The 11512-nt window shown below is 46.6% G+C and overlaps 1 protein-coding gene across 4 annotated transcripts in view; it reads left to right on the top strand.

Moving 5' to 3' along the window:
* ntn2 (netrin 2) overlaps positions 1-10293 on the top strand; it is a 63177-nt gene extending 52884 nt beyond the window's left edge. For 3 of the 4 annotated variants that reach the window (XM_036946498.1, XM_036946497.1, XM_036946499.1), the window contains exons 5-7: positions 1330-1386; positions 5585-5662; positions 5927-10293. In XM_036946498.1, the coding sequence (XP_036802393.1) occupies positions 1330-1386; positions 5585-5662; positions 5927-6318 (527 nt within the window). In that variant the 3' untranslated portion in view covers positions 6319-10293. The remainder of the gene's footprint in view (positions 1-1329; positions 1387-5584; positions 5663-5926) is intronic. The other variant, XM_036946500.1, reaches the window with a different exon arrangement.
* Positions 10294-11512: the final 1219 nt, after the last annotated feature.

Here is an 11512-nt window from a genome sequence, read left to right on the forward strand (position 1 = left end):
TACCCTACCCCGCTATGCCACGTCGTGCCACATGGTGCCATGTTGTTGGTCTCACATTGGTGTTACAGAGCAGATGGCGGAGGGCAAAAAGGAGAAAACAATAGCGGTCGCGGCCGACAAAACCAATCAGATACTTTCTGAAAGACACCCAATGAGGAGAAAGAGTGTTTCTTGGCCTCAGTGTGTGTGTCAGCGCGTGTGTGTATGCATGTGCATGCCATCTGAGGTTTCCCCTGTGAGCCAGAGAGCATCTCTTCCCAAAACGCCCTCCATTTGATTGGTACTATCATTCCTCCCCGGTCAAGCCCTTCTGCCCTCTAACACAGTACGACACAAAGACCAGGCGTGCTAACAGCCAATTAGTATGATAACACTGCCCCTCATCTGAATATCCCTTTATCATCTCAATATCCACTCTCAACCCTCCACCTTCAGAGGAGTGGCCCACAGCTTGGCGTGCCTTTCACCAGCTGCTCTCCTTTCCTCTCGGCCTTTACCAAGCAGTCCAAAGCTCAATGCCCTATTTGTTGTTCTTGGTAGGGGTGTCCATAATTTCGAAGCAAGCCAACTGTCACTTGCCTCTCAAAAACGCTCTTTCCAGGAAGCTCCTTGTCTGTTTGTTTGACTCCAACCCAGTCCTCCTCCCTCTAACTCCCCAGTCGAAAGGCAAATCCCTCTGGGTGCACGCTAACGATGCTAAGCCAGCGTCCCAATCATCCTGTTGTTGTTATCATTGAGGCAGTGGATTTGTTGTTAGCATTCAAATTTCATCGCTTTGCATTAGCATTTGTATTGAAAAGGGGGCCTTCGTTGTGGGGGGAATTCTTTAAGAATTTAATTATTTTGGCTTTGGTGGAGACTGGCGAGGGGTTCTGGTTGAGCTAACCAGGCGTATTGAGGGAGTTTGCATCTGTCTGAAGGTGGCTCTCCCCATGTCCCTGTTTGAATGCATTGATCTCTTACACCATGGTGGTACTGTTTTCTAAGGAAGAGAGTTCGGCTCAGACAAAGTATGCTTCTACAGTGTGTGTGTGTGTGTGTGTGTGTGTGTGTGTGTGTGTGTGTGTGTGTGTGTGTGCCAATATCAGTATCTTTATCACTGTGTTTGGGTTGATGTTTCCACCCTACACCCTTCCTCTCATTCTACCTACGTCAAATAACTGTGATTTAATTCAGGCATACTTTATTGGCTTGACCACAGATGCAAAGAGTAGGCATATGGCCAGCAATTACACCATGTCTACATAAAATGTATAAATTGTTTCCATAAAACTCTAGTTAAAACTCTGTGTGTGTGTGTGTGTGTGTGTGTGTGTGTGTGTGTTTCAGAGATCCCAGTGGTGAACCCTACAGCCATGGTCAGCAGCAGCACAGAGGAACCGGCAGGTTAGTCACTCCCTCACCCTACATCCCACACCTGACACCTGTGTAACATTTTTAAAAACACAACCTTCTTAATATTTCTGGCCTCCATTTCTAAACTGGGTTAATAAATATTAATGGAGGTGGTGGGCCTCTCTTTTGATATTCCGTGAAGAAACGACTGCTCTGGATCCAAGTGAGATTTTCCATTGTCTTAAAACCTGCATTCTTGGCACGACGTCTGCCTGCTAGCCTTTAGCGCGTTAGCTTTGCTCCGCTGTGCTTGAAGTCCGACTCCAGCCGAACACAAAGCCAACGGAAAGGCTGCAACAGAAGTGATTAGTTGCAGTTTGCTACCCCGGGGAAACTTCGACGGGGAACTTTCGAGGCGTGAAAAGAGTGTTGGCGACCGTCGTTTTGGGGGAGAACGTTTTCCGCCTCTGACTCCTGGCAGTCCTCACTCCATCCAGGATCTCTCCAGTCAATTATTCCCCTCCCGTTATTTAACGCCTTCGCCTCCCCGGGGGAATTGTGGCCCGGTGTTGATTTGGAAACGGTGATTCATCACAGGCTTTAACTCAACGCCGTGGCGACCACAGACGTACCTCCCACAACGTCAGGACCCCCTCCTTAGCTTTCACAGTTGATTCGGCTGAGACACGGCCCTCTCTGGAAGGCCCAGGCCAGAAGAGATGTTCTGTAAGGCCTGGGACTTCTCACACTGCAGGGGATGCATGCAAACTAGCCAAAGGGGGGCAAATTAGTTGAGCGGGAGTGCTTGATGTAGAATTTGCTATATATCTAAAGATCTAGGATCAGATCCTATCCCCAATCCTAACCTTAACCATTAGGCGGATGGATTTTTTTTTTAAATCCTGTATCAGTACTAAGGAGTAACATGTACCTACCGCAGAGGGAGAGTTTGTGGGAGGAAGGGATTTAGACTGGTGACCTTTGATAGCTAGCCAAAGACCGACTGGGTCTCAACTTGAAGGAATTGCAATATGTCTAGCTCGGATGTGAAAGTTGTGGTGTTACCTTATTAGTTTTTCTAGCGGCTCACACTACCATCAACTGCCAGACCACGGCTAACCTAGCCCACTGATAGGTCTAACAGCTCCGCTTTGCCCTCTGATAGGCTAGGTGGAATTTTCCCCACATTGCTTACACCAACTTAGTCTCTGCTTGGGCTTGTAACCCTCACACACACAGTACACTCCTTTGTGTGTTTCTGCATCCCTGGGAAAGGGCTTTTCCACTGTGAAAAACAAATAAGAGCAGTTCTTTATCGTTAATTCATCCCCACACAAGTGTACAACATACAGGATCATTTTCTCTTCCATCTCTCCTTTAACCCACACCCCATATACCAACCAACCTCTCCTCCTCCTTAGGGCACTCAGGTACCAAAAACCTGAAAATGTGTGTGTGTGTGTGCGTGCGGGGGGCGGTGGACGCAATTTGTCATTGTCACGGCACTGTGAAAAGGGACGAGGGAACAAGGGTAACCGGAGCCTCCGAGTCGATTGTGTGTGTTTTCAGCCGTGGCTCTTCTGGGTCAATGGGCGATTCATGGGGTCTTTTCCAGGTGAATGCCCATCAGTAAGTGACTCTTCATGGGAAAACACACACCACTGATACCGAGGGCTGCACGGCTTGCCACTGTACCAGGGTACCATGCAGACACACACACACACAACACACACACACACACACACACACACACACAACACACACACACACACACACACACACACACACACACACACACACACACACACACACACACACACACACACACACACACACACACACACACACACAGACACATATACATACACACAAATACTGTATATACACACACACATACTAATTTACAAATATATAAACATACACACACACACAAACACATGCATTTATACACACACACACACAAACACATGTATATGTACACAAAAAAAAACACTTTGGAGCCCAAGATCCTATGGGTAAAAGCTAGGGAGCAGGATTAACTGTCCTTTTCTACTTGACTGTCTGAACTGCTCTAGCATATCACTCAGTCTGTTTACTCTTCACTCCTGTAGATGGACATTCAACAGATTTATTCAGCTCTCCCCATGACTGATTCAGTGTGGCCTACTTCATCAATTCATTCATTGCGCCCTCTCCCTAACCCACACACATTCACACACCCACGCACGTACACCAAATCCTCTCTGTCTCTTTCTCTCTCTCTCTCTCTCTCTCTCTCTCTCTCTCTCTCTCTCTCTCTCTCTCTCTCTCTCTCTCTCTCTCTCTCTCTCTCTCACCACAGAGAAACATGCACAAACACACACGTTAACCCAGGTATATTTAACTGAGGTTTATTGAAAGCTGCTGTGAGTGAGAGGTAAAGGAACTAAGCAGCTGCTCTGGCCTCTCTCTCCGCTTGTCGCTAATAAAAGCTCCATCACTCTAATATACGGGCCAAGCCTCCCTGACATTTTTACTGGTTCCTCGGCCCCCTCTCTCTCTTTCTCCTCTTCCTGCCCTCGCCTGCTCCGGCTCTCTCCTCTCTCCTCGCAACATGGCTCTCTCCTCGCATGCGACCGACCCTGAAACCGTTTTTTGGGGGGGCCATATTCCTGTGAGCGATCACTTTTATTTTGTTTGTTTTGGAGGAGGAGTCCGCTTCCCTGCACAACTTCTGAATTATTTTACTTTGAAGGAAACTAGAGAGACTGAGACCAGGGAGCCCGCATATACCAGGACTCACGTCTTTGTGATTTCACACTAGCGGAAAACGAAACCCGGTGTCTTCGGGACCTTTGCGCATGTCCCCTTCAAAAGCCAGAGTAAAATTCAATTGGATACCTGGCTCTCTGGCATGTTAACTAGAAAACAAGACTGGTCAGCAACTCTGTCCCTCAGTGACCTTTTAAACCAGCGCTATATTGAAGTATCCAACCCAAAAAGGTTTTATAAACCCAAAACAAGTACAGTAAAGAAGTGGTTTAATGAACATGTTTGATCCTTTGTCCCATCCTCACAACTCCCACTGCAGTGACATTAAAGCCAATTGGCCATTTTAATAGTGAGTGCCCCGTCATAGCTTAGGGAGAGGTTCTACCACAGAAGCTTACATTGGGTTGTCCCACAGCACCACTGGGTGTTACGTTGTGGTTTGGCTGGCCCACATTATTCACTACTTTGTGTCCATTCATGTGTGTTTTCTCATGTCCTATATGGATCTGTAAGGGATCAATTCAACCAAACCTGTATTGCGGTATGTACAGTCGGTCGTTTACTGCAAATATTTTTTTCAACCGCTCTAGTTCACACACCTATGACCCAACACCCACCAGTCAAGTCCCAGAGAAAAGCGGATCGACCACAGGGCAGCTTCATCCTCCTCCATACGTACAGCAGTCAGCTGTGTGGTCTCTCTCTGGCCGTAGTCTCGCAGCCATGAGGCTGCTGTGGGCTACTCACAGCCATCCAGCCATGACCACTTCCACCGCGCTCTGTCTTTTCTCAGAGTCCCCCAAAAGGCAGGCAGACATGTCAAATGGAACACTTTTCCCCCTCTGTAATATTCCACCCACCCACGACTCCCCCAGCGGTTATTGCAGGGGCTTACGTGTGATTTGTATAAGGTCGTATATTACTCCAGCAAATCCCACCAAACCTAACATTTCCTCTATCCAGCCGCCTGTCTCAGAGTCCTGGCACTCATGCTGTGTGTGTGTATATATATGTGTGTGTGCATACCTGTGTGTTTGCATGTAGGTGTGTACGTGCATGCGTGTGTGTATGCATGCATGCATGCATGTTTGTGTCTATTTTGTGTGTGTGTGTGTGTGTGTGCGTGCGTGCGCTATGTGCGTGTGCTACATGCGTTTTTATGTACCTCTTTGTGTGTGTGTGTGTAACACAGTGTGTAAACGTCTCAAGTGTGTAATTATTCCTAGAATGTAACCATGTCATCATGTTCACTTTATCATCTCAAATGTGTAGCTGCTGTGTGCGGTTATGTGTGTAATTCTCCTAAGTGTGGATCTGTCCTGTTATGTGTGTAATTGTCCCAAGTGTGTAATTCCCAGCAAGTTGGACTCCAGTGTGTAAGACTGCCTAGTGTGCAGGTAGCTGGTGTTTTGAAAAAGGGAAAACCCCGCACACATGTAATTGTGGTGCATCGACTAAAAATGTATCCGGTGTTTAAAATGTGTTTTTCTTTTTTCAGCAGATTGTGAATCCTATTGCAAACCAGTGAAAGGGAATCTGAAGATCAACATGAAGAAATACTGCAAGAAAGACTATGGTGAGCGATTGAACAACTGAATGCATCCAATTTATTTATCAAGCATGAAAAAAGTAGTACCCGTACTAGAACAGTGAAACATAACAGTAAATTGCCAGCCCATCAGTCCGAAACATGATTGTTAGTAGCTATAAGGTATTATATGTTATTATACTATATGTTACTGGCTTTTTTTGCTAAATAGTATTTTCAGTTAGTTTACAGTTGTGTTAGGACTGAACCTGCATAAGTTGTAATGGTTGGTTTGTCTGTGTGCCACATCAGCGGTGCAAGTCAACGTGCTGGACATGGAGACGGTGGGCGACTGGGCCAAGTTCTCGGTCAACGTGGTCTCGGTCTACAAGAGCCGCGGCGAGCCACTCAAACGGGGCGACAACGTGCTATGGATCCATATGAAGGACCTGGCCTGCAAGTGTCCCAAAATCCAGATGAGCAAGCGCTTCCTGGTGATGGGCACCAGCGAGACCGGGCCGGGGGGCCCTGGGGCCGGGGGGCCCGGGGCTGGACCAGGGGCTGCTGGGGCTGCTGCAGGAGCAGAGCGCGTAGGGCTCCTGGCCGATAAGAACAGCCTGGTCATCCAGTGGAGAGACGTTTGGACGCGGCGCCTCCGGAAGTTCCAGCGCAAAGAGAAGAAGGGCAAGTGCAGCAAAGCATGATGGGGGAGAGAGCAGCGCATCCTCAGCCAACCCCCCCCATGACCCCACCCCTACTCCTACCTCCCCACGACCCCTTCCTAGCTCTCGGCTAGTTCGCAGGATAGAACACGACCCCCCTAACCCCCTAAAAACCCTGACCCCCCCCCCAAAAGAAACGGGGTACACTGCACATTACAGAGACTGCATGTATACTGCCTGTTTAAGGACCACTTTGTGTATATTGTATAATTATTTCCTTTTTATTTTCTGTTTTAATCATGGGACTGTGACTGTCTTTTTTCTATTGGTCTGCCTTAAAAAGGGACCATTAAAAAGGGTACGAAGTGTAGACGAGCGGATACCATTCCCTTTCTCGACAACGACAGCGAAAATGTCCACACTCCCCCACACCCCTGCCCTCTCCCATTCCCCCTCCCCATTCAGACTGCTTCAGTCCCCCTCTCCTGCCACCATGTTTTAGTGTTTTGAAGCTATCAAAGCTCACATTTCCCATTCTATTACCAGGAGTATCCATGGAGCTCAGATAATCAGAGAGAGAAACAGATTTTTTAGTGTTGTAGCAAAGTGCCCCATGTAGGGGAGAAGACAAACTGCACAACCTCAGTTCGTCTGCCTCCTCCACCCACTGTTTCACTGTCTCTAAACCCCCACCTTTCTCTATGAGATTACTGGCCTAGAGCGGCCATTTTGTCTTGTACTCCTATTCCGTAGGTAAGATATGTAGACATGAACTCTCTGCAGTAGTATCTCTGGACCAGAACCCACAACGGCTGCATCCTCATCCTCAGAGGATCCTTCTAACCACAACAAAGGCTGTCCCCACAGGGGCCTTCTCCAATGCAAAACCTCACTTCTACCACCACTGCCATTACAATATATATACAACTTCAGACTGAGGCATCTGCTACTCTAGTCTAGACTATACAGCTGTTGACAGTGACCCCACCGCTCACTCACTGGTTCTACTGCTCCAGTCATAGACAGACAGTGGCACTGTTTGGACACTGGCAAACACTAAACCCTAATAATGTTTCTCTTTTATTCTATATTCATGTACTTCTGCTCTCAGATTCCTATACTTCTACAGACCCCACTGTCTCACTATCTAAGTGAAGACCCCCCCCACAGGCCTTCTCACCACGAGCAGGAAATGGAATCATGCATTACTATCTGACTCATGTGAAGAAAAAAGAATCTTGAGCGGGACTCCAGCAGAGTGGAAAGTAGCCAGCTTCAGAACAGAACAATGCCCTTGATACTAGGGAAACTTTTGGGGGGATATTTTGCGTCATGTCTTCCACTGTTTGTTGATAGAAGGTCCTGCGGGTGTCATTGTGTGACCGATATCGTTTGTTGGTTCAATTCTATTATTTCTCTTGTCTTTTAAATGTTTGCCACTTTCGACAAAGTGTCCAATGACGGGCTAGTGATCGTTTGCCGAAAGAAGAGCTCAAAATAAAGAGTGCCATTTCACGAAGAACACACAAAGGTTGGATTAAGCTCTACCTTTTCAACTGTAGTTTATTGACAAACTGAAAGAGTCCGGAACGTTCTAGGCTACATACACACTGCCTGATTGTATTATGATGCGATAGTCTACTTCAATCCTCATGTCTTTGTATGTTTGCATGTTTGTGGTTTGGCTGGTCCGTCCGATGCGAAGCGAAAAATTTACAGTAAGCAGAGCATGGAATTAACAAATGTTAACATCACAAATCCAGAGGAAACCTCCTTAGTCATCTCCCCTCATTGGCCTTCCGACATTTCCCTCTCTTCGTTGGCCAATAATGCATCAGCCTGTTTCTAAATTGAATCAAGAAAATGAGAAAATCAGGACAAAAACGAAACCACAAGGGAGCGTATGTTTGCTCTCAAAGTTACTGTTTTGTCTTTGTCCTTAGTTCATTTTAAAAGCGTATTACGATTGATTTCAAAAATAGAACAATGTAAACACATTGTGAAGGGGTAATGCTAGCTAGCTGTTAGCATGCTGACAGTAATGTCACGCTAGCGGTTGGTTGGCTGCAGTGCTATGTTTGGTTTGTCACATTTCCAAGCCCCTCAGAAGAGTGTCTCTCCCTCTCTTGTCAGGCCCCTGTTCCTTTCTGTTCTGCAACATGTGTGTTTCTGTGTATTAGATACACTGCATGTCCAAAAGTATGTGGACACTAATTTGAAGGGGCAACCACATACTTTTGTATATGTAGTGTACGTGACAGTAGTGGGACAAAGGCAGCCAGCCACAGTCCTTCAGTGGTGAAGGTCTTGTTTTCATTTGCTGAAAGAATGTATATAAATGAGAAAATGTCAAATGTAAAAACCGCTTAAAGACACATGGTATGATTGTACTTACTTATGAGATTATGTCGTTAAAGCTGAGAATGTAGACCGAGCGTTGTCATTCTAAAAAAAAGAAACGCTGAATGGATTTAGAAGTTGGTCACATGAAGGTCTGTCTGGTTAGATTGTAGGTTTTATGTGTAACAGTTGTGGGTCCTCCCTCATATGCGTCAATGTTTGCATCATACAGTATTCATTCAACATGTCGCGTAGCACAGTGCTCTGAAAACCAATCCAAAACCAATCCATGACCAAAGTGAACTAGGTTGTTTTCCATACATTTTGGTGTAATATGTAACGGTATTTCTTAGAACAGCAAAGAGGTCAGACGGAACCACTAACATTTCCGAGTAAAAGTAGCGTTTCCTTAGAGGAATTCCCAGAGATGGAATTTCACAAAAATGCAGAACCAAATCGTCTGATTATTTATGTATTTGCATCCATGACGAGCTGTCAAACAGGTGGTCTTACAGTAGCCACCATTTATTGGCCTGGTATGTGGGGAAAGCATGGGCAGGTTTGATGGATGTCCAAGTTACGTGTCCAGAACCAACCCGCTTCCACGCAGGGTTATACTGCACTGTCTACAGTGCCGAGTAGCTCAAGTGTGAACCTCAACACTTCATAATACTGTATAGCCTGGTCCCAGATCTGTTTGTGCTGTCTTGGCAACTCCTACAACTCCTATGGTAATTTTCCAGAGGAGTTGGCCAGAGCACAAACAGATCTGGGACCAGGCTATGAATAATATCCAGCAAGACAAAAAAAATCACTATACTTTTTCTCCCTTTACCTCAGTCTCTATTTTCTTCCTCTTTTATCTGTGCCACCCTGAAAATTGGACTACAGATAACAAGCTTTACTAAACCCTGCAGATGTTATTTAGAAATGTAAACGTACCCCTCGAAAGCATTTTGTAGTCTTCCTAGGGCGAGCCACCCTGTTGCTTTACTTAACAAGCCCCACAGCTTGGCAGCGGAACCAGGATCGTAACTTGCTCTCTTTGTTCCCCTCCCGCAGTATTTATAACGTCCACAGGTGAGAGAGAGAGAGAGAGAGAGAGAGAGAGAGAGAGACTTATAAAGTATAAACATAATGAGATATACACAAATGGACGGTGAGGAAAAGTGAGCTAAGGTTAAGGGAGTTGAAGGAGAGAGTCTGCCCATTGGGTATAATATGGACTGAAGTGCCAATACTTTTTCTGTCATTGTCTTTGTAAAGCCAGTAAGAGACAAGCTAAATTATTATATGTAGAACATTTTAAATATATATCAAAGCCCAAAATGATTGTAACAATGACTGTAGACTTACTGCTGCCAGGTGTTATGAAATATGTGAAATCTTGCTCAAGAAAGCATTGAAAGAGCAAAATTATATGAAATGTCTCCCCATTTGCCAGAAGCCCCCTCCTGTCCTCATGACATTCTGGTCACAGAGTTACACTACAGAGCACCACTCACACAGACGATGTCCACCTGCCTTCTGAGGGCCGATGGGGTGTTGCCTTCCGCTCCATGCACCCCCCCCTTCCTTCATCACTCGTGTTATTATGAAGTCTTCCCTGTACATTTTCCTCTGATGCAATGACCACTGACTTTTTAATCGTAAATGACAAATAAATTATTAGTTAATGAAATATGTGTATTGTTTGTCATTTTGAGGATCATGCAGCAGATCTAGATCAACGGCTGCTATGCTGCCATCGGGGCCCAGACCCAACTGTCCGTGTGTGTGCGTTTCCATGTGTTTGGTGCATGTGCTCTTATACTGATGACTACATGGCTGGTCAAGTGGCCTGTATTGTAACCTTTCTGATTGTGGGTGCTGCACTGGGCTGAGAGTCTGATCCTGCTCTGGTGTTTTTACTCAAACTGAAGACGGGTCAGACTACAGTAGGTGGGGAGACTAGGAGGGAAGTAGGGCGGGGAGGCTGGGTGGTTCCCCACCCAGGTCAGAGCAGGAGCTGAAGCTCTGAAAATAAACAGTGGGACAGCACCCGCTCCCCGCCAACCCTCACCTCCATCTCAGTCCCCCCACCTCCACCACACCTCAGAGGAAACCCAACACCATTGCCTGGGACATGGCAGGAAACTCCTCTCTCCTCCCCCCTCCTCTCTCCTCTTCCCCCAGCCTCCTCTCCTCTATCCACCCTCTAACCAAACAGGCCACAGCCATCCTTTTAGTTAATTACAGGAAAGCAGTAATTTATCATTACTCTCTCTCACTGGACCAGAAATAGGGCCAGAGCTGAGATGAAGACAGACTGGCGCTGTGACCGTCCGGACGGGACAGACTATTTTTCACGCCATTTCGATACAGCTATGACTGGAAGTGATTTTCGCAGGAGGTTAGGAAACCATTTTGATTTTAACCTGTTACGTTAATACTCCTAACCTGCTGCGTAAGTTCTAACCTGCTACGGAAAAGTGACTTCCAGTCATAGCTGTATCGTAGTGTGGAAAGAGTGGTTCAGGGTCCGGCCACACTGCGGCACGTCTCCATCTGTGACGGATGTCCATCCCACCTTACCCTGCGTCCGCCCCATCAGTCTCCAGCTCCTGTTACTCGCAGAAGGGACGGCCCTCTGGGATAGGGCTGAGATCAGACAGTCCTTCATGAGGTGAAGAAGGGAGTAGGGAATGCAGGAGGTATTGCTTAGAGGTATATTTGGTCCGCTCTCCTCTCCTGTCTTCTTGTCTATCTTCTCCTTTCCTCCCCTGCTCTCCCCTCTCTTTTCAACTCACCTCCCCTGTGCTTTCCCACTCCAAGACAAGTTGGACTTGTGGTGTTCCAAAAAGAAGTTACCTGTAACTCCTTCTCTTCAAGGGTATAGGATCCCCACTCCCCTCTG

Source organism: Oncorhynchus mykiss, chromosome 16 (assembly GCF_013265735.2).
Source record: "Oncorhynchus mykiss isolate Arlee chromosome 16, USDA_OmykA_1.1, whole genome shotgun sequence".
Taxonomy (NCBI): domain Eukaryota; kingdom Metazoa; phylum Chordata; class Actinopteri; order Salmoniformes; family Salmonidae; genus Oncorhynchus; species Oncorhynchus mykiss.